This window comes from Amblyraja radiata, chromosome 16 (assembly GCF_010909765.2).
Source record: "Amblyraja radiata isolate CabotCenter1 chromosome 16, sAmbRad1.1.pri, whole genome shotgun sequence".
In the NCBI taxonomy this organism is placed as follows: domain Eukaryota; kingdom Metazoa; phylum Chordata; class Chondrichthyes; order Rajiformes; family Rajidae; genus Amblyraja; species Amblyraja radiata.
Genome location: NC_045971.1, coordinates 34,483,425 through 34,507,077, shown reverse-complemented (window position 1 = coordinate 34,507,077; position 23,653 = coordinate 34,483,425). Strand labels below are relative to the sequence as shown.

General features: G+C 50.0%; 1 protein-coding gene across 3 annotated transcripts in view; it reads left to right on the top strand.

The window, feature by feature from the left end:
- Positions 1-23,653, top strand: part of fmnl1 (formin like 1) — a 295,202-nt gene that overhangs the window by 185,743 nt on the left and 85,806 nt on the right. For all 3 annotated transcript variants that reach the window (XM_033035438.1, XM_033035441.1, XM_033035439.1), the window contains 5 exons: positions 6,730-6,806; positions 10,914-11,007; positions 19,343-19,417; positions 20,271-20,381; positions 22,414-22,563. In XM_033035438.1, the coding sequence (XP_032891329.1) occupies positions 6,730-6,806; positions 10,914-11,007; positions 19,343-19,417; positions 20,271-20,381; positions 22,414-22,563 (507 nt within the window). The remainder of the gene's footprint in view (positions 1-6,729; positions 6,807-10,913; positions 11,008-19,342; positions 19,418-20,270; positions 20,382-22,413; positions 22,564-23,653) is intronic.

Sequence of the window (23,653 nt, the reverse complement as noted above, 5' to 3'; positions counted from 1 at the left end):
ACAAAGCCCTCACCTCAGTTTTGCCCCCTAGACGATTCTCATGGTTGCACTTTTCATTAGTCAGACCTTCTCAAAGTGCTCCCAGCATCACTGGTCCTCCAGTCCCAGGTTGACTGGTCCTCAAACCTCCAGTTTCACTGGTCCTCCAGACCTCCAGGGTCACTGGCCCTCCAGTCCCAGCGTCACTGGTCCTCCAGTCCCAGCATCACTGGTCCTCCAGTCCCAGAGTGACTGGTCCTCCAAACCTCCAGTGTCACTGGTCCTCAAGACTTGGTCCTCCAGACCTCCAGGGTGACTGGTCCTCCAGCCCCAGCATTACTGGTCCTCCAGTCCCAGGGTGACTGGTCCTCCAAACCTCCAGTGTCACTGGTCCTCCAAACCTCCAAGGTCACTGGTCCTCCAAACCTCCAGTGTCACTGGTCCTCCAAACCTCCAGTGTCACTGGTCCTCCAAACCTCCAGGGTCACTGGTCCTCCAAACCTCCAGTGTCACTGGTCCTCCAGACCTCCAGGGTGACTGGTCCTCCAGACCTCCCAGGGTCACTGTTGCAGCTGTTGTGTGAGGCGGTTTGGCTGTTACAAGTGACTGGGAACTAAGGCCTCACCACAAGCCTGTGAGCCTTCAGGTGGCTTGTACCATCAAAGGCCTTTTCCATTGGTAGTAAATGTGGGGCCACTGTGTAACTCACAGGTGATGTGGGAAGTGGTTTTCCGCTAGAGCAGGCTGGTGGCTGGTTTATGATGTGGTACACTTCTGCGGTTTAGGCGGGGCCTCTGTGAATTGCCTACATGTTAAGAGAGGTCATGGGCGAGGGATTCTCGGGACACACTGGAGATGTTACACTTCTTCAAGGAGGATAAGAGAACATCCCTGGATCATTTATTCAGCCCTCCCCCTGGTCATCTCCCCACCTTCAAATGTTTGATTGAAAGATACAGCATAGAAACAGGCCCTTCGGTGGGCAGTGTTGTCCACTGTGGGGATATTTGTTTTGTTTACAGCTTAGTTATAAGTCCTACCTCTTGAAAGCTTCTGTGACTGAGCAGATGACGATAGGTAAGTTGTCCCCAGTTCTGGATCTGCTAATGTTGACTACGTGGGATAGCTGGAAGGTTGAATTACTTTGGTTCTCAAATGAAGCCCATGTAGGGCATATAGTGCCCTGTATGTTCTGTAATATAATCCACCCCAGCATGAAGCAAGGAAATCATGTTGGGATGATGATGAACCAATCTGCACTAAAACTGAGTTTATTAGTTTGCACATTCCCCCTCTGACCACGTAGAATTCCTCCGGTTTCCTCCCACAATACAAAGACATGCGGGTTTGTAGATTAATTGGCCTCTGTAAATTGCCTCTCATGTGAAGGGAATGGATGTGAAAATGGGATAACATGAAACTAATGTGAATGAGTGATCGGTGGTCATCGCGGACTTGGTTGCATCCTTTACCTCTCAACTAAACTAAACCAAAACTATTATAGAAACATAGAAAATAGGTGCAGGAGGAGGCCATTCGGCCCTTCAAGCCAGCACCGCCATTCATTGTGATTATGGACTTATTTAAAGTTAAAACAAGTGTAAAATGGAGATTAACGTCTCCAGGCAGCTACATTTGTGAAGGTTTCGTCTTGATTAACATGGACAAAGGGTTGGGAAAAGCCAAAAATTAATCTGCATAGTGGTTAGTGTTGCTTCCTGCATATCACCTGAAATTGTCACTTGTCAAAGACCAGCTCCATTGTGTCCTCCGATGAACAGGTAGAGATCACAATTCAGGAGCAGCTCCAGCACATCTTCCTCAGCCAACGATGGGCCACAATGGACTCCACCCTTCCTTAGGTCATCCATTGCCATCCTGTTTTGTTCTGGCCATCTCTATCTTTGAGTCTGAAGAAGGGTCTTGACGCGAAACATCTCCTGTTCCTTTTCTCCAGCGATGTTTCCTGACCCGCTGAGTTACTCCAGCACTTTGTGTCCATCCTCCGACACTTGGGTTTGGTGGGGGATTGCGGTTGAAGAGGAGTCTTGAGATGATGTTCCCTTAGGCAGACAGCAGGGAGCTCTCTCTCATCTCAATCAGATTTGTCTCCTTTCTTCATGACATTCTTGATTACAGCACCTGACATCTCCACATCCTCCTCCTCCCAAATAGGGGAGAATGAGGCTCTGAATTTGACTTTGTCGTTCTTCCCCACCAACCTTTGGAACCAACATGACTACATCCCAAGGCCTTGTGTTTTTTCAGGTGATATATGGCCTCTTGGTATCTTTTGTTTAGCTCAGGGGTTTTCTGTTGAATCTCGGCCTTTCAGCTTCCTGCACAGTTGTTTCTTTTGGTTTGAGTCTTGCTGCAACTTCCCTGTCCAAGAATGAGTTGCATTTGTGGTACCAAAGATAGACATAAAAAGCTGGAGTAACTCAGCGGGCCAGGCAGCACCTCTGGAGAGAAGGAATGGGTGACGTTGCAGATTGAGACCCTTCATTTGTATTTGTGGTAATTAGCTCCTGCATCTCCTGAGCCGCCCCAGTTTCCATTATGAGATGTGGAGAGAAGGTCTGTTCCTTTGCAGGTACACAAAAATGCTGGAGAAACTCAGCGGGTGCAGCAGCATCTATGGAGCGAAGGAAATAGGCGACGTTTCTGGCCGAAACCCTTCTTCAGACTGATAGGGGGTGGGGGGGAGAAGGAAGGAAAAAGGGAGGAGGAGGAGCCCGAGGGCGGGGGGAAGGGAGGAGACAGCTCGAGGGTTAAGGAAGGGGAGGAGACAGCAAGGGCTAGCAAAACAGGGAGAATTCAACGTTCATACCATGCAAGCAATCCAGGCGGAATATGAGGTGCTGTTCCTCCAATTTCCGGTGTTGCTCACTCTGGCAATGGAGGAGACCCAGGACAGAGAGGTCGGATTGGGAATGGGAGGGGGAGTTGAAGTTTTGAGCCACCAGGAGTTCAGGTAGGTTATTGCGGACTTAGCGGAGGTGTTCGGCGAAACGATCGCCCAACCTCCGCTTAGTCTCCCCGATGTAAATCAGCTGACATCTAGAGCAGTGGATGCAGTAGATGAGGTTGGAGGAGATGCAGGTGAACCTTTGTCGCACCTGGAACGACTGCTTGGGTCCTTGAATGGAGTCGAGGGGGGAGGTGAAGGGACAGGTGTTGCATTTCTTGCGGTTGCAATGGAAAGTGCCCGGGGAGGGGGTGGTACGGGAGGGAAGGGAAGAATTGACAAGGGAGTTGCGGAGGGAGCGGTATTTGCGGAAGGCAGACATGGGGGGAGATGGGAAGATGTGGCGAGTGGTGGGGTCACGTTGGAGGTGGCGGAAATGGCGGAGGATTATGTGTTGTATTTGCCGGCTGGTGGGGTGAAAGGTGAGGACTAGGGGGACTCTGCCCTTGTTGCGAGTGCGGGGATGGGGAGAGAGAGCAGTGTTGCGGGGTATGGATGAGACCCTGGTGTGAGCCTCATCTATGGTGGCGGAGGGGAATCCCCGTTCCCTGAAGAACGATGCCCTGGTGTGGAACGTCTCATCCTGGGAGCAGATGCGGCGTAGGCGGAGGAATTGGGAGTAGGGGATGGAGTCTTTACAGGGGGCAGGGTGGGAAAACGTGTAGTCCAGATAGCCATGTGAGTCAGTTGGTTTGTAGTGTATGTCAGTCAGAAGTCTGTCCCCTGCGATGGAGATGGTGAGGTCAAGGAATTGTAGGGAAGTGTCGGAAATGGTCCAGGTGTATTGGAGTGCCGGATGGAAGTTGGTGGTGAAGTGGATGAAGTCAGTCAGTTGTGTGTGGGTGCAGGAGGTGGCCCCAAAGCAGTCGTCAATGTAACGGAGGTAGAGGTCGGGGATGGGGCCCTGGTACGTCTCGAACAAGGATTGTTCAACGTACCCGACAAAGAGGCAGGCGTAGCTGGGGCCCATGCGTATGCCCATAGCTACGCCTTGTGTTTGGAGGAAATGGGAGGAGTCAAATGTAAAGTTGTTGAGGGTGTGGACCAACTCCGCTAAGCGGAGGAGAGTGTCAGTGGCTGGGTATAGGTTGCTCCTCTGGTCGAGGAAGAACCGGAGGGCTCCGAGGCCATCCTGGTGGGGGATGGAGGTGTAGAGTGACCGGACACCCATGGTGAAGATGAGGGGGTGAGTGCCCAGAGAGTGGAATGCGTGGAGGCGGCGGAGAGTGTCTGAGGTTGTAGTGGATGTAGTGTATCTGGACTTTCAGAAAGCATTTGATAAGGTCCCAAATAGGAGATTAGTGGGCAAAATTAGGACACATGGCCTAGAGAGTGGAATGCGCGGAGGCGGCGGAGGGTGTCTGAGGTGTCTAGAACATAGGTGGGAAGGGATTTGACTAGGGGGGATAGTATGGAGTCAAGGTATGTGGAGATGAGTTCGGTGGGGCACGAACAAGCAGAGACAATGGGTCTGCCGGGAGAGCCGGGTTTGTGGATTTTGGGGAGAAGGTAAAAACGGGCCGTGCGGGGCTGGGGAACGATGAGGGTGGAAGCTTAGTCGGGCAGGGCGTGGGAATTGATGAAGTCGGTGATGGTGCTAGATATGGTGGCCTGGTGCTCGTCAGTGGGGTCATGGTCCAAGGGTAAGTAGGAGGAGGGTCCAAGAGTTGGCGCGTGGCCTCAGCTTTGTAGAGATCGACGCCAGACGGCACCTCCCTTGTCGGCTGGTTTGATAACCCAATCTGGGTTTTTGCGGAGTGATTCGATGGCAGTGCGTTCAGGGGAGGAGAGATTGGAGTGAGACAGGGTACCTCATCTACTGCATCCGCTGCTCTAGTTGTCAGCTGATTTACATCGGGGAGACTAAGCGGAGGTTGGGCGATCATTTCGCTGAACACCTCCGCTCAGTCCGCAATAACCTACCTGAACTCCCGGTGGCTCAGCACTTCAACTCCCCCTCCCATTCCCAATCCGACCTCTCTGTCCTGGGTCTACTCCATTGCCAGAGTGAGCAACACCGGAAATTGGAGGAACAGCACCTCATATTCCGCCTGGGTTGCTTGCGTCCCGATGGCATGAACGTTGAATTCTCCCAGTTTTGCTAGCCCTCGCTGTCTCCTCCCCTTCCTTAACCCTCGAGCTGTCTCCTCCCATCCCCCCGCCCTCGGGCTCCTCCTCCTCCCTTTTTCCTTCCTTCTCCCCCCCCCACCCCCTATCAGTCTGAAGAAGGGTTTCGGCCAGAAACGTCGCCTATTTCCTTCGCTCCATAGATGCTGCTGCACCCGCTGAGTTTCTCCAGCATTTTTGTGTACCTTCGATCTTCCAGCATCTGCAGTTCCTTCTTGAACACGTCTGTTCCTTTGCTTTGAATTATCTCACCACTTCCTACAGTGTTCTTCTGCTTATCGAGTCCACACACAAGATTAGAAGTTGTTCAGCCAGAGCTGAACACACTTCTCGGCATCTGCACAATGGTGTCTGTCTTGCGCTTCTTGTGCTTCTTGCGCGTGGTGGTGGAAAGATTGGTTGAAACAGGGCCGCGACGTGAACGCTCTTTCCTTGGCCCCTTCCTACAGTGTGAGTTGTAGTGACATTAGCCTCGCTGTTTGGACATTTTTCACACAGAGAGTGGTGAATCTCTGGAATTCTCTGCCACAGGATGTAGTTGAGGCCAGTTCATGGCTATCTTTAAAAGGGAGTTAGATGTGGCCCTTGTGGCTAAAGGGATCAGCGGGTATGGAGAGAAGGCAGGTACAGGATACTGAGTTGGATGATCAGCCATGATCATATTGAATGGCGGTGCAGGCTCGAAGGGCCGAATGGCCTACTCCTGCACCTATTTTCTATGTTTCTACGGCCAGGACAGAGGGGGCAGCCATAGCAATAACCTCTCTTTGTGATCTCACCAAGGAGCTCAGGGGAGCAAGAGTGTTTGTACCCCTTGCCAAGACCCCCTGGATGATGGACAACCAAATTCAGATCAGCCAATCAGACCAGGGATGAGTATTAATCAACTGATTGAAAAATACAGCTTGGAAACAGGCCCTTCAGCCCATTATGTCCATGCTGACCTTCAATCACCAGTTCACACTATTTCTATGCTATCCCACTTTCACATTCAGTAAGGGTAATTTACAGAGGCCAATTAACTGACAAACCCACACATCTTTGGGACGTGGGAGACAGCCAGAGTATCTGGAGGAAACCCACATGGTCACGGAGAACATGCAAATTCCACACAGACAGCACTAGAGGTCAGGATCAATCCGATGTGTTCGGCGCTGTGAGGCAGTGGCTCTACCCGCTGCCACGTTGCCTCCTACACTGAGTTGCCTCTGGAGCCAACACGACTGCTGGCCTGTTGCCATAACTCGAGACAAACCTCAGCACTTCCACAGTTGGTCATATGGGAAATGACCGATGTCCAAGCCTCAGTGAATGAGCACATGTACATAACATAGAAACATAGAAAACAGGTGCAAGAGGAGGCCATTCGGCCCTTCGAGCCAGCACCACCCCACGCCTCCACCCCCCGAAAATGGAAAGACATTGAACATCTACAGTAAAACACCCATGAATAACTGCAATGTCACCCTGTGATGTAAAAGTGCAAATTAGAGTGACCAAGTGCATCTACTCCAACCTGTTTTTGGGTTTCCTTGCTTGTATGACTACTAATGTGAACTGGTTAACTTGCTTAGCATTAGAAGGGTCAGCTGCTTTTATTTTAATCTTCCTCAATGCTCGTGGTCACTGTTGTCCGTGTTTGGTTTATTTTCTAGTCTGGTTTCACCTTGGTGATGGAACATGAGCAATGTGTGAACGAGATCACCCTCAGTCTGAACAATAAGAATGCAAGGTAAGAGGTGGGGAGCAAATGGTCAGCACCAGTAGTACTGGAGCTAAATATCACCCAATACCATGCCTTCCAGATCTAGGACCTAACCAATCCCAGGTCTCTGAGCTCTGGGATTCAACCAATCCCAGGTCTCCCTTGACAATTTTTTCCGGGTCCACCCTATCCAGACCTTTCATTATCTGGTAGGTTTCAGTGGGATACCCCTCATCCTTCAGTGGGACCCCCCACCCCCCCAACCTTCTAAACTCTGGTGAGTACAAGCCCAGAGCCTTCAAACACACCTTCTACGTTAACCCAATCATCCCCGGGAACATTCTTGTAAACCTGCTCTGGACCCTGCATAACGGCCTCACGTGTGGCATCTTATCAAAGGCTTTCTGAAAATCTAAGTAACCAGCATCATGGAGTCCCCTTTGTCTACACTGTTTGTTACCTCCTCAAAACGCTCCCAACAGATTATCCCGGCAAGATCTTCCCTTAACAAAACCATGCTGACTTTGGTCTATTTTATCCCATGCTTCCAAGTACCCCGATACTTCACCCTTAGTAATGGACTCTGAACATTTACCAACTATAGAAATCAGACTAACCGGCCTATAATTTCCTTTCTTTTGCCTTGCTCCCTCTTAGACTGCAGAGTTATATTTGCAAATTTCCAGTCCTCTGGAACCATTCCTGACACTAGTGATTCTTGAAAAATCACTATCATGCCTCTACAACAGGGGTTGGCAACCTTGTTCTGCAGAGGGGCCAGGCCACATGTCTGTGAGTGGATGGCGGGCCACATCTATCACGTGTTCACATGGATCCCGCCCCGGATGGCAGGCATCAAATCACGTGCTCACATAGGTCCCGCCCCTTCGAGGAAGCCAACCGGAGCACTGGCCCCTAGTTACGGGCACTGACCAACATGGCGCACCTACGGACCATTGCCTTGGCTCTGTCCTGAAGGCGGTGGCTCAAATATTCACACTCACTTGTCCCCGGCCTATTGACAACGCGAATCCCAACAGTGAAGCTCAGACACAGAAGGTGCACGGCCGTGTCAGCGGCTTTGCGCAGGATGCGGTACAGCCAGAGCTCGGCGTCAAAGGTGTTGCTCGCCACTGCTCGCCGGCTCCGTCATTGCGACCACCAGCGCAGGCCTCCTTGCGCCCTTGTGTCGCCGCGGCCTCGAGCCCGGGAGGTACCGGAGATGACGGAAGTCTGCGGGCCGGGTAATTACGGGGGGGAAAATCCGCCTGTGGGCCGGATGATTTCGGGCTGCGGGCTGCATTCGGCCCGGGGGCCGTAGGTTGGCGACCCCAGCTCTACAATCTCTACAACTACCTCTGGGGTGTGGTCCATTTGGTCCAGGTGACGTATCCACCTTCAGACCTTTCAGCATCCCAAGCATCTTCTCCTCAGTAATAGCGACTGCACTCACTTCTGCCCCCTGCTCTGGCACATTGCTTGTGTTTCCACTGTGAAGACTGACGCAAAAAACATATTCAATTCATCCACCATTTCTTTATTCCCATTACTACTTCTCCAGTCTCATTTTCCAGCAGTCCAATGTCCACTCTTGCCTTTCTTTTACACTTTATATACCGGTAAACACTTTTTGTATACTCTTTGATCTTATTGGCTAGCTTACCTTCATATTTAATAATTTCCTCCCTTAATGCTTTTTTAGTTATCGTCTGCTGGTTTTTAAAAGCATCCCAATCCTCCAGCTTTCCGCTCATCTTCAGCTTGTTACCTGCCTTCTCCGTGCCACTGTTGTCATCAATCTCCCCTCACAATGTTTCTTCCTCTTTGGGATTAAAAGATCCTGCGTCTTCCAAATTACTCCCACAAACTCCTGCTCCACTGTCATTTCTGCTATGGTCCCTTTCCATCAACCTTAGCCAGCTCCTCCCTTATGCCTCTGTCGTTACATTTACTCAATGTGAAAATGATACATCTTCTAGATGCGCTGGGACGCATCCTCTGTGATGTGACCTGGGGTCATCGGGTGTTTCGGGTCACACAACATCAGACACTCTCGCCCAGGCGACCCAGCCGGGGTTGATCAGGCCCCGACTTGCAGCAACCGCCCACGGATCAGCCATCTTAATAACTACTCTGCAGGGGTTGTGAGACTCTAGTGCGTGGAGGGACTGGGCTCTGTGGGGTGAGTCCTGGCTGGGCTCCTCCTGCGTCTCACCAGGTTCAAGGCCTGTGCGCTGCACCTCTTCCTCCTTCTCCGAGCATTTCATTCTCCCCTGATGGATTTTTAGGCCAAGGTGGTTCATTAGGCCTTTCCGTAACTTTATTGGGTGACTTACAACAGTAATAGTTTAGCTCATTAGTGTCACGTGCACTGAGGTACAGTGAAAATATTTTGTTTGCATACTATCCTGTCAAAGAAAAGACTATGTTTAAGAAGGAGCTGCAGATGCTGGAAAATCGAAGGTAGACAAAAATGCTGGAGAAACACAGCGGGTGAGGCAGCATCTATGGAGCAAAGGAAATAGGCAACATTTCGGGCCGAAACACTTCTTCAAACTTCAAAGGAAAGACTATACCTGAATACAAATATATACAATTTCTGCTTCTCCCTCTCAAACTATAGGTTGAATCCTATCATATGAAGATCACTGACTCCTCGAGGCTCCCTAATCAAGTCTGGTTCATTACACACCAAATCCAGAATTGCCTTTTCCCGAGTGGGCTTGACCACGAGCTGCTTTAAGAAGCCATCTCGGAGGCACGCTACAAATTCCTGCTCTTGGGATCCAGCACCAACCTGATTCTCCCAGTCATCCTGCATATTGAAACCCCCCCCAATGACCACTGTAACATTGCCTTTCTTACATGCTGTTTTTATTTCCTGATGTTGTTTTCCCCTACATCTTCATGACTATTCCTGTATATAACTCCCATCTGGGTCTTTTTACCCTTGCAGTTTCTTAGCTCCATCCACAAGGATTCTATATCTTCTGATTCTATGTTGTTTCTTGCTAAGGATTGGATTTCATTCCTTACCAACAGAGCCACCCCACCCCCTCTACCCATCTGTCTGTCTGTCTGTCTGTTTGATAGGATGTGTATACTTGGATGGTCAGCTCCCAGCTCTGATCCTCATTCAGCCACGACTCAGTGATAACCAAGTCACCACCCTCTGAGAGAGGACATTTTAAATTGCTGTTGTAGTTTTGGTCTCCTTGTTTGTGACTCTGTCACTCATGAAAATATCTCAACATCAACCCTTCTTAGGATCTAGTATATTTGAATAAGGACACTCCTCATTTTCCTAAACTCCAGGGATTGTGACCCGAAATGTCCAGCCTCTCTTGTTAGGACAACCCTGACATACCAGGAAGCAGCCTGGTATATCTCCTTTGTTAGTTTTCAATGTAGTTAAGGGCATTAAGGTAATAAGGGGAGCAAAACTACACAGTATCCTAGGTTTGGCCTCACCGAGACCCTGTACAACTGTAACAAAACATCCTTAGTCTTAAACTACAACCCTGCACAATAAAGGAAACAGGATATTTGTTGGACCTCCCTGCTAATGTTTGGTGGATCATGTATGAGAACAACTGGCTCCTCGTCAGTCACTCATTTGTTGTCTCTTTCTCTGTCTCCCCAGATAATCTGCCTTGTGATTCCTTGCACCAAAGTGCACAACCTCACACTTCCCCACATTAAACTCCATTTGCCAGGTTTTTGCCCAGTCTCTCAGTCTGTCTAGAAAACCATGGGAAAAATCATAATGCCCTCATAGTAGCCGCTTTGCATGTATTTTCACATCAGCAAACCTGACATTATCTTCCCTCCTCCCGGTTATTAATATATAACTGCAAACAATTACCAAATTAATTGTAATTAGCCAATCCCAGATTATCCAGCAATGAGGGTTAACTCAATCTGAGTGAAAACGTTGGTGATGTGGTGTCTTCACTGTACAGTCTGGGCAAGAGGCTGGGAGGTTGGCAGGAAAGGCTCACTTTGCCAACAATGACTTGTTTGGGAAGTCTTTGGGAAGGTTTCATGAACAACTTTGATCCTGCATGTTATAATTCGTGTGTGCCGTACAGTGTGCCTGTGTGATGTGACGTGCGTCTGCACCTTCCCCTGCAGGACGAAGGCACTGGTGCTGGAGCTGCTGGCTGCAGTGTGCCTGGTGCGGGGCGGCCACGACATCATCCTGGCAGCCTTCGAGAACTTCAAAGAGGTAGGAGGCTGTGTGTCGGGGTGTACGCAGTGTGTATACCGGGATATATACGGGGCTGTACGGGGTTGGGGTTGTATTCAGAGTGCACGGGTCTATGCATCGGCTGTACACAGGGCCAGTGTCGGGGTGTACACGGGGTCAGTGTTGAGCCGCACACAGGGCCAGTGTTGGGGTGTACACAGGGCCAGTGTTGGGGTGTACACAGGGCCAGTGTTGGGGTGTACACAGGGCCAGTGTTGGGGTGTACACAGGGCCAGTGTTGGGGTGTACACAGGGCCAGTGTTGAGCTGCACACAGGGTAAGTGTTGAGCTGCACACGGGGCCAGTGTTGGGGTGTACACGGGGTCAGTGTACTGCCTCTTCCAATAGATTAAAGCAGCTGTTAATGTTCAACTAACTAGGCAGATCATTTATCAGGGGAAGCCACAAACCCCCCCATGCTCCCCCGCTCCCACTCTGACAGGACAAATGATTAGTTATTCTGCTTCGACCATGGCATCACATGAAATCTCCTGCTCCAGGCTCCTTCCTGGCCAAGTTACAGATGCTGGTTTAGCATCGCATTTTTCCAGTGGCACGTGGAGAGTGGAACTACTGATGGAGTGATGGTGTACACACACACTCACTGCAGTGTGCCTGTGTACATCTGTGCTCCACAACACAGTGAAAATATACAACCTCCTTCATCACTGCTTCTTCCAGTAAATAGCTCTGTGTGTATTTGCATCTTGACATCTAGAGTCAGCAACCTTCTGATGAAACAGTGGCATCTGGTGAACTTGGACATGCATGAGGGTGGGTTGGTCAATACGTTTGCAGACAACAGCAACATTGGTGGAGTTGGGACAGTGAGGAAAGTTGTTAAAGTAAATAGCGGGATGTAGGTCAGCTAGAGAAGGGGCAGAGAAACGGCAGATGGAGTTTAATGTGTGGTGTTGCACTAAGGATGTAAAGCTAAGTATACAGTTAGTGACAAGACCCTTAACAGCAGTTATTTACAGAAGGATGTTGTTATTAAAATCTATAGCTCCCTGAAAGTGGCAACACAAGCAGATAGAATGGTAAAGAAGGCATGTGGTATGCTTGCCTTAATTGGTTGGGACATAGGGGTCATGCCTTGGGGTCATGTTGCAGCTTTATAGGACTTTGGCTGTATAGGCTGACTTTATGGGTTGTATTTGGAGTATGGCGTGTATTTCAGGTCATCCCCATTAAAGGACAAATGTGTCGGCTTTGGAGAGGGTGCAGACGAGATTTACCAGAATGCCGCCTGGATTACAGGGTGTTACCTGAAGGGGGAGTTTGGATTGATTATGCTATCTAGAGTTTTGGAGGTTCCACGAGAGAAAAAGGATATTGGATAGAAGTATATAGAATTATGAGATGACTGGATAGGATCGGCAGTCAGTACCTTTCTTCCAGGGTGGAAATGTCTAGGACTTGAGGACATCGCTTTAAGGTCAGAGGGGCATAGTTTAAAGAGGATGTGCGGGGCAAGTTTTATTTACACAAAGAGTGATGAGTCCTGAAAATCACTTGGCAGGGGATGGTGATGAAGACATACAGTGGCATTGAAGAGGTTTTTCAAAGGGGACATGGATATGGGATTATGTGCAGGCAGATGAGATGAGTTTAATTTGGCATCATGTTCAGCATGGACATTGTGGGCCGAAGGGCCAGTTCCTGTGCTGCACTGTGCTATGTTCTATGTTGTAACCTTTCTGCTGTGTCCACTTCTGTCATGTGTGCTGCCTTGTAATCTAATTGAAATATGAAAGATGGAAGATCAAACAGGAACGTTACTTTGTGAAGAGGATGTGGGATATGAAAAAGAGGTCATTAGCAATTCTGCAGCACGGCACTTTCATTCTGGGGAGGAGAGGCAGCGTATAGATGCCTCTGGTGTTGTGTAGCTCATCTGGAGGTGATCCAGGCTGGAGGGGTGTGCTGCTTGCTGTGATCACTCTTCACCAGTTGCACAGTTGCAGGCTGTGGATGAAGCGATGAGCATTCTAGTCATCTGGCTGAAATGTCGAGAGCATGTACGCCACCCGCACATTCTGCATTTAATCCCCTGGTGCTATTTTTGAAAAACCACAGCAAAAGGTTTTGGTGGATCAGGAATGGTTCCCTTTCCTTGATCTTTGACCTCAGGAATGTGCCTTTAGCCGAGGCCTGATCTTTGTTGATAAACCCCTTGCTTCAGCATTATTCTCTGGCAACAGGTGGGGGCTGACTGGCCCATTTGCTAACTCTGGTCTTCTCTGCCCTCTGTGTGTTCATGTGTAGGGGGGGAGGGGGGAGGTATGGAGGGATAATCACTGAACATGCCTGAACTACATTCACCCAGAGAAACAGCTGATGGAAGATCGCCACGAGAGAAAAAACCCTTGTCAGATTACAACTCAGTGTTGATATATGGCCCATCCTCAGATAAAACTAAGATAGACACAAAAAGCTGGAGTAACTCAGCGGGACAGGCAGCATCTCTGAAGAGAGAGCATGTGTAACATTTCGGGTCGAGACTCTTCTTCAGACTGAAAGTCACGGGAAGGGAAACGAGAGATATGGAAGATGGTGTAGAGAGATAAAGAACAATGATTGAATGATATGCAAAAAAAGTAGCGATGATAAAGGAAACAGGCCATTGTTAGCTGTTTGTTGGGTGAAAATGCGAAGCTGGTGCGACTTGGGTGGGGGAGGGATAGAGAGAGAGGGAATGCCGGGGCTACCTGAAGTGAGAGACATAGAAACATAGAAACATAGAAATTAGGTGCAGGAGTAGGCCATTCGGCCCTTCGAGCCTGCACCGCCATTCAATATGATCATGGCTGATCATCCAACTCAGTATCCCGTACCTGCCTTCTCTCCATACCCTCTGATCCCCTTAGCCACAAGGGCCGCATCTAACTCCCTCTTAAATATAGCCAATGAACTGGCCTCGACTACCCTCTGTGGCAGAGAGTTCCAGAGACATCAATATTCATACCACTGGGCTGTAAGCTGTCCAAGTGAAATATAAGATGCTGTTCCTCCAATTTGCATTTAGTCTCACTCTGACAATGGAGGAGACCTAGGACGGAAAGGTCAGTGTGGGAATGGGAAGGAGAATTAAAGTTTTTTGCAACCGGGAGATCCGGTAGGTTCAGGTCTTTCATTCGTTGTTCTTTATTTCTCAACATCATCTACTATATCTCTCGTTTTCCTTTCAGTCTGAAGAAGGGTCTTGACCTGAAACGTCACCCATTCCTTCTCTCCAGAGATGCTGCCTGTCCCGCTGAGTTACTCCAGCATTTTGTGTCTTTCGTTGGTTTAAACCGGCATCTGTAGTTCCTTGCTACTCATACAACACTAAATGTTCTGCTTTCGAGCTGCTACTTCCTGTTATGACATTTCCATTTGTATGCCAGTGGATTATGTTGAAAGCCCTCAAAGCATCCTTAATGAGCATTTGTGAGTAACGCAGCTGCCATTTTGTTCAATTCCCCTTCCCTGCATTCACATTAACTATCGATGCGAAACATCACTTATTCCTTTTCTCCAGAGATGTTCCCTTGAATGTGACACAGCTCTGTTGGAGAATTGTTGAACAATTTTACCCCCACTGTGTTGAGCACAGAGATGGTGACTCCCACATCCTCAAGCCTTGTTTTCATCCAGGCTGGACAGAGATGACCGCTCGGTGTCTCCCTCACGCCTGTCCCACCTGCTGCTTGCCTGCTTCATTGTATATCTCACAGTAGCATTACTGCCTCTCAGCACGAGGTGTATAAGGACGACTAATGTCAGGGGAGCAGGGTGACCCTCATCATCTCTGGGTGGACGTACCTCTCCATTAACGGTGGTGCAGCGGTAGAGTTGCTGCCTCACAGCGCCAGAGACCCGGGTTCCCTACTGACTATGGCTGCTGTCTGTATGGAGTTTATACGTTCTCCCTGTGACCTGCGTGGGTTTTCTCCGGGTGCTCCGGTTTCCTCCCACACTTCAAAGATGTACAGGTTTGAAAGTCAATTGGCTTCAGTAAAAAAAATTGTAAATTGTCCCTAGGATAGTGCTAATGTACGGGAATCGCTGGTCGGCACGGACTCGGTGGGCCGAAGGGCCTGTTTCCGCAATGTATCGCTAAACTAATATAAAGTAAACTGTACTAAACCCCAGCTGTGAAGTGCGTGGGACCTGTGATGTTTGTCCTGTGTTGGAGACACATGGAGCTGTGCAGTTGCCGTGTGTTGCTGGTTGATGTTCCTGTTGGCCGCCATTTTCTTGGGACACTCATCCGTCCACAAGTCCGGTTCCCCAGGAGATCACAGACCAGAGTCACACACCCACGATGGTCGGAGATCTCCCCACCCTCCTCTTGCACTCTACTGAACCCCTCTCCCTCGGCTAATGACCCCTCCAAACCCCTTTATCTACTCTCTTTCACTGTGAGTAGTATATACACAGAGCGAGCCACCAGAGGAAGGGGCAGAGGCAGGTACATAGACAGCATTGAAGGGCCATGTACATGTACAGGTTTAGAGGGATATGGATCAAATGTGGGCAGATGGGATTGGCATTGATGGACAGGTTGGGCTGAAGGGCCTGTTTCTGTGCTGCATGACTATGACCCTGACTCCCTAAAGACTGATACTTCCCCAGCTCCCTGATAGAAACATAGAACGTATGTGAAGGATTAGGCTATTTGGCCCTTCCAGCCAGCACCGCCATTCAATATGACCATGGCTGATCATCCCGAATCAGTACCCTATTTCTGCTTTTTCCCCATATCCTTTGATTCCACTCCAGCCTACAGTCCTGACCTATGACCCTAACTCTGACTGCCACCCATCTCCTTTCTGCAGTTCCTTGTTGAACAAGTGGTGTCTGTGAAGAAAACACACATTAAGCTGCACGCAGTAGTGGATGCAGGTAGCTGCGAGAGGGTCACCACAGCTACACCCAAAAGGTCACCCATTCCTTCTCTCCAGAGATGCTGCCTGACCTGCTGAGTTAGCACTTTGTGTCTATCTTCCTAAAAACAGCACCTGCAGTTCCTTCCGACAAACAAAGTCCTGTCAACATGTGGCCAACATTGCCCTCTGCTGGGCGGCTGACGCAAGTCCCGGTGATTCCAGCTCGCTGAGTGTTATAGCACAATCCCGCACCTTGTCCATACTCCACCACCCACTCAACCATCAGCTTGTTAACATAGGTTGACTGTTGTACATCACGACAGCATGCCGGAAGGTACAGAGGTTTTATAAAGGTTATATAGCAATATAAATGGAGATACGAGACAGTACAGATACTGGAATCTTGACCCATCTGAACAAGGGTCCCAACCCGAAACATCGCTTGTCCATTCCCTCTACAGATGTTACCTGACCCGCTGAGTTCCTCCAGCACTTTGTTTTAGGCAATATAAATGATATGTTATCTAAATTTAAGTGCTTTCATTCATAGTGTAACCGTAGCAGGGTAAAACCTAATGCCACAGAGCGACACGGGTTCAATCCTGACTATGGGTGCTGCCTTTGGGATGGTTTACACGTTCTCCCCGTGACCTGCGTGGGTTTTCTCCGGGTAATCCTGTTTCCTCCCACACTCCAAAGACGTACAGGTTAATTGCCTTGTGTAAATTGCCCCTAGTGTGTGGGATAGAAATAGTTTATGGGTGATTGCTGGTCAGTGTGCACTCAGTGGGCTGAAGGGCCTGTTTCCATGCTGTATCTCTAAACTAAACTAAACTAAAGGTCTTGGCATCATGTGGCCTGTTTCCATGTACTGTTCTTTGTTCTGTAACCTATCTGATCAGAATCTTTCACAAGCTTGAATTAATGAGGTATATTTTCTTTCGACTCTTTCTTCTGCTGAAGCCTCTTCCTTTCAACTTCACGTAATACTCTGGAGGAAAACCTATTTTTATTTCCGTGTCTTTGTTCTGACAGTTTTTCTCCAGAGTATTACATCTTTGTTCACTAAAGACTCTGCGACAATAGCAGCTCCAGAAGAGAATGAGAGGCACAGATTCTGTCTGCTCACACCCTGTCTGCTCACCCCTGCTTTCGGAGGTCTTCTCAATGGTTATTTTTTAATCAAAATAAACTTTATTCAGGATAAAAAATATGTACAAAACAAGAACGGTGCATAATTCCCCCACAGTCTCCACGGCTACATACACTCATTAGCGTGCTATTTGGTAAAAAACATAATTATACTCAGCATCCTAGCCACTCATGTGGCCCCCTGGGGTGATATCTCTTCCCTTGTTTGAGAGGCGTCTCCACCACACCGTGCCCCCCATGTCCAGCAGCAGTAGGGCCATAGACTGTGGTCCTCCCCCACAGAGCCTTGATGTTGGCTGCACCGAGCTTCAGTGCGTCCCTCAGCACATATTCCTGCAGTCTGGAGCGGGCCAGTCGGCAACATTCCCAGACGGACATCTCGCTCTGCTGGGAGGTCAACAAGGTTTGTGTAGACCAAAGAGTGTCCTTCACCGAGGTGATGACCTTCCAGCAGCACTCGATGTCCATCTCTGAATGTGTCCCTGGGAACAGTCTGTAAATCATCTCTGCTACAGAGCTGTTCGGGATAAACCGTGACCAGGACCCTTGCAAACCTTCTCCAGACTTTCTTTGCAAATCCACAGTCTGCGAAGAGGTGGACAACCATCTCCTCTCCATCGCAGCCGCCCTGAGGGCAGCGTGCGCTGGTAGTGAGGTTCAAACGTGCAGGAAGGATCTGACTGGGAGGGTTCCCCTCACTGCCAGCCGAGCCAGGTCTTGGTGCTTGTTGGTGAATTCTGGCGATGAAAGAGGCCTGGGAATGTAAATATGGTTGTGCCAAGGCATTCAAGCTTGCCACTGACACCCTTTGTACAACCGTGGGGGTGTGGTGGGGTTCAGAGTTTTGTTATTGATATTTTATTGGTATTTGCCCCCCCCCCCCCACCTATCACCTATGGTTTTTGGCACTGTGGTTTGAGCTTGTTTAGCATGGCCAGCTATGCAGACAATGTGAGGGGTAAAGGTGAGAGAGTGTGCGAGCCATTCCGGTGGAAACATCTCAAAGCCTGTGGAATCAATTGCAAATATTTAAGATAATATAAAATAAGTAAAAGCCTTACCTTTCCAGCTGGTGTGCATGGGATCACAGCACACAGAACATGTGCAGTTGTCTCCCCTCTCCCCCCCCCCCCCACCCCTGCCCTGACCTCTACCCTCACTGCTCATGGACGCTGACCTCTGACCTTAGATTGACCGCTGGCTGTGGCTCCTCTCCGGCCGCATGTGGGAGCCCCAGAGATGGTGACGGTGAGGAGGAAGCCACTGGCCACAGTGTTCCTCCATAGGAGTCTTTCCCACCCCCCTCCCCGTCCCCCCTCATCCCATAGGGACTGTCCCACTGCGGCAACCTAATCCGCGAGTTCAGAAGAGTGTCAAGCTCGAGGGCACTTGCAACTGCGAGCTGGATCGACCGACCGCGCATACACACACACACACACATCGCAAAGGCAGGGGCCAGGGAAAGCGGGGGAGCGCTGTCTGAAATTCACACCCGCGATGAAGAGGAAGGTAAAAGACGGCTGTACAGTGTACGGTAAGTCCTTTAGAGAGAGCGGCGGGGGGGGGGGGGGGGGGGAGAAGAGAATGGGGGGGGGGGGGGGGGGGGGAGAAGTAGAGGCACTTTTAAGAAGCCAGACAACTTATAATAACGTTAAGAGGGCATTTATCGGTCGGTTTTCCTTGGTCCTGAAAACTCAATGAGCCAATTAAAATGCCCGGTCAGCGAAGGAGATTGCCTACGGCTGCCCTCGACTGCCTGTAACTAAATGGCGACCACACTCCACTGCACTACGAGTTAAAAAGAACCATGCCAACCAATTTTGACTCGCGGAAAAATTTTCAACATGCTGAAAAATTGTCTGCGACCTAGCTGAGGCCGCGAGTATACAGGAACCTCCCTTGAGCATGAAGGAGAGTTCCAGTGATGTCATAGGACCTCCTAGGACCTTGTGTCGACCATGGAGAGAAGGCAGGTACAGGATACTGAGTTGGATGATCAGCCATGATCATATTGAATGGCGATGCAGGCTCGAAGGGCCGAATGGCCTACTCCTGCATCTATTTTCTATGTTTCTATGCTGCGAGTTTGAGTCGAGGGCAAACTCTTCTAAACTCGCAGATTAGGTCGCCGCAGTGGGACAGCCCCTTAACTCCCTCCCTCCCCTTTTTCTCCTCCTACCTCCCTCCCTCCCCTACCCTCCAGCCAAGGGTGAGGGTCACAGAGCAGTGATGCCCCGCTCTCCCCATGTCACCAATCAGAGGGTGTGTGATCTTTCTGTGTATTTCAGGTGTGTGGGGAAAAGGTTCGATTCGAGAAGCTGATGGAGTATTTCCAAAACGAGGATAGCAACATCGACTTCATGGTGGGTTGTGTTCTTCACTGACTTCATTCCAAACTCCTGTATCATAGACCGTCAGAGCACACTCCTCTCTCCTCCTTCTCTCTCTCCCTCCTCTCTCCCCCTCCTCTCTCCCCCTCCTCTCTCCCCCTCCTCTCTCCCCCTCCTCTCTCCCCCTCCTCTCTCCCCCTCTCCCCCCCTCCTCTCTCCACCTCATCTCTCCCCTTCTCTTTTCTCCTACTATAGACAATAGACAATAGGTGCAGAAGCAGGCCATTCGGCCCTTTGAGCCAGCACGCCATTCAATGTGATCATGGCTGATCATCCCCAATCAGTACCCCGTTCCTGCCTTCTCCCCATATTCCCTGACTCCGCTATCTTTAAGAGCCCTATCTAGCTCTCTCTTGGAAGCATCCAGAGAACCGGCCTCCACCGCCCTCATCCCCTCCCTCCTTCCCTCTCCCTCCTTCCCCATCAATCACCCCCTTTCCCAACTCTCCCCACCTTTCTCATCCCACCACTCTCTCCGTTCTATCCTCCCCATCCCTCGTCCCTCCCCCTTCTGTCCCCATGTCCCGTCTCTCTCCCCCTCCCACCCCCTTCTCTTCCCCATCTCTCTCCCCCAATATCTCCCCTCCCACCCTCTTTCTCCCCTCTCTCCTCACTTTCCCATTTCCCCCCACATCCCCACTGTCTTTCTCTATGTCTCCCCCTCACTCTCTCGATCCTCACTTCACCCCTCTCCATCGCCCCATCCTTCTCTTTCCCGTGATGGTAATTGCCCCCCTTGCTGTGGGTCACCCCCGTGTACAGTACCCCTGCTCTCTCGCCCCCTGCAGGTTGCCCTTCAGTAATCCTGCTCTCTCGCCCCCTGCAGGTTGCCTGTATGCAGTTCATTAACATCGTTGTGCATTCCGTCGAAGACATGAATTTCCGGGTCCACCTGCAGTTCGAGTTCACCCTGCTGGGGCTGGATGAATACCTCACCGTGAGTGACGCAGCGCACCGACAAACACCTTGCTCCCCCGCCTGTCCACCGCGGACTGTGGTGGCCCAGGTGGTCTGCCTGCCTTGAGTGAATCCTGTGGCCCTGTGCTGGCCTAGGTAGTCCACCTGCCCATGGCGGACATGTGGAGGCCCAGATAGTCTATGTGCCCACGGTAGACTGTGCTGGTCCAGGTGGTCTTCCTGCCTGCAGTGGAATGTGGTGGTCCAGATCCAGGGACACAGGGACAGGCCAACGTTTCGGGGATAGATGAGCTTCCTCCACCATTCCTTTGTCCCAGGAAGGGTGGTGAAGCAGACTGCCATGACGTGATTGGGTAGGGGAGGGGGTCTTGAGGTGGAGAGGGCAGCACCTCTCTTGTCAGCAAGTTGAAGGTGGTGAGGGCCAGCACTAGAGCTTGGGAAGGAGAGAGTTCAGGTTTATTATTCTCACCATTACTGAGTTACAGGGAAAAGCTTTGTTTTGCACGCTATCCAATCAGATTAGACAATACTATACTTAAATACAATCAAGCCAAACTCAGGTTCAATAGGTAGAGCAAAGGGGAATATACAGAGTGAAGAATATAGTTCTCAGCATTGTAGCACACCAGTTCCAGAGACAAAGTCTAATATCCGCAATGGAGTCGAGGTGAATCGGACAGTACCCTAGCTTATGGAAGGACCATTCAGAAGCCTGATGACAGAGTGGAAGAAGCTGTTCCTGAGTCTGGTGGTGCGCGCTCTCAAGCTTCTGAACCTTCTGCCGGACGGGAGCAGGGAGAAGAAGGAATAACCGGGATGGGACAAGTCTTTGATTATGTCGGCTGCTTTTCTAAGGCAGCATGAAGTGCAGGTAGAGTCTTTGGTGGGAAGCCTGGTCTGTGTGGGTAGTTGATGACTGGTGCAGACTCAGTGGGCCAAAGGGCCTGTTTCCATGCTGTACCTCTCAATGATTCCAGGCAGTCATTTAATGTAGTCAGGACTGATTTTGTGGACTTTATTTGAGTCAAGGGTATGAGAAGCAGGGGGAAAATCAGAGCTGCGGCCACAATCACAGGCATTGTAGAACATCGGAGCAGATTCGAGGATAATTGTGTAGGAAGGAACTGCAGATGCTGGTTTAAACTGAAGATAGATACAAAATGCTGGAGTAACTCAGCGGGACAGGCAGCATCTCTGGATAGAAGGAAGGGGCGACGTTTCGGGTCAAGATTCCTCTTCAGACGACAGGAGTCAGACTACAAGAGTCTTGTCCCGAAACGTCACCCATTTCCTTTCTCCAGAGTTACTCCAGCATTTTGTGTCTATCTTAGATTCAAGGGGCATTTTGCCTGTATTGATGCATTTAAAGTGCTTCAGCCCCCACCAAGATGCACCAAAGTGATTGTTGCCTAGGGAATACCCGTCATTCTGTGGAATTTAGAGTTGCCTTTTTCACCATGGTCTCCAGATTCCCTCTTCACAGAAATCTCCCATTGAAGCGACCAAATCTATACTTTTAGCAACAATTCCTATCACCTTTCAGTTCCATGAGGTATGATTTTTGAGATGACGATGCATCAGTTTAAATAGTTCACACAAGTAAAGATCTGCCCTGTGCCCAGTCATACCGACAGGTTGAAATATCACAGGAAGGAGGTGGGAGCTTTGAAGCAGGAAGAGCACAAGTGGTGCAGCTGTAGAATTGCTGCCATTCAGTGCCAGAGACCCGGGTTCGACCCCGACTACGGGTGCTGTATGTACAGAGTTTGTTCATTCTTCCCGTGTCCGCGTTGGTTTTCTCGGGGTGCTCAGGCTTCCTCCCACACTCCAATCACGTACGGGTTTGTTGGTTAATTGCCTTTGGTAAAATTGTAAATTGGCCCTCGTGTGTATAGGATAGTGTTAGTGTGGGGGGATCGCTGGTCGGCACGGATTCGGTGGGCTGAAGGGCCTGTTTCCGTGCTGTGTCTCTAAACTAAATATTCACCTGGGCTGGTTGTGGGCTCCTGTTTTGGCAGCTACTGTAAAGTAACATGTACAATAATCTGCAGAAGCTGAAGCCGTCGGAGAGCGAGAGGCTGCAGGTTCAGATCCAGGCATACCTGGATAACGTGTTTGATGTCGGCGCACTGCTCGAGGATGCAGAGACCAAGAACGCAGTGCTGGAGCACGTGGAGGAACTGCAGGGCCAAGTAATGCAGGTATCATCAGAGGGGAGAGGGCAGGCCGGGCAATCATACACATGCACCGTGTCAGTCACTGGGGAATCCGAGAGAGAGCGGCACGGTGGCGCAGCGGTAAACTTGCTGCCTTACCGTGCCAGAGACCTGGGTTCGATCCCGACTATGGGAGCTGTCTGTACGGAGTCTGTATGTTCTCCCCGTGACTGCATGGGTTTTCCCTAGGTGCTCCGGTTTCCCCTCACATTCCAAAGATGTACAGATTTATAGGCTAATTATCTTCGGTAAAATTATAAATTGTCCCTAATGTGTCAGATAGCGTTAGTGTACGGGGATCGCAGGTCGGCATGGACTTTGTGGGCCGAAGGGCCTGTTTCTCTAAAACCAATATTTGTATATTTCCTGCTCCCACTAACCCACCGTGTTCACTGGAAACGACTTACACCACCATGTGATGGGCAAAGGAGAATGAAATGGCAGTCTCCCTGAGGAAATAGAGTCCTTGTGTAGGAAGGAACTGCAGATGCTGGTTTAAACCAAAGATAGACACAAAAAGCTGGAGTAACTGAGCTGGCCAGGCAGCATTTCTGGAGAGGAATGGGACGTTTTGGGTTGAGACCCATCTTTAGACTAGTTGACGTTTTGTGTCGTGACTCGTAGGGTCCTTGGTGTGCCTTCTTAGCTGTCACATCAATGTTCGTTGGTCCACAACAGATTATTGATAATAATAACCATAGACAATAGACAATAGGTGCAGGAGTAGGCCATTCGGCCCTCCGAGCCTGCACCGCCATTCACTGTGATCATGGCTGATCATCCACAATCAGTATCCCGTTCCTGCCTTCTCCCCATATCCCTTGATGCCAAGGAACCTGAAGCTTTCAACCACTTCCACTTCGGCACCATTGATGCTGATTGGGGCGTGTACGCACTTCCTGGAGTCCATAGCCAGCTCCTTCGTCTTGCTGGCATTGAGGGAGAGGTTATTGTCCTGACACCATGTTACTAAGTTCTCTATCTCCGTCTCATCATTATGTGTGATCCAGCCCAACACAGCGGTCTCATTTGAAAACTTGTAAAGGGAGTTAGTGCTGCATTTGGCCGCACAGTT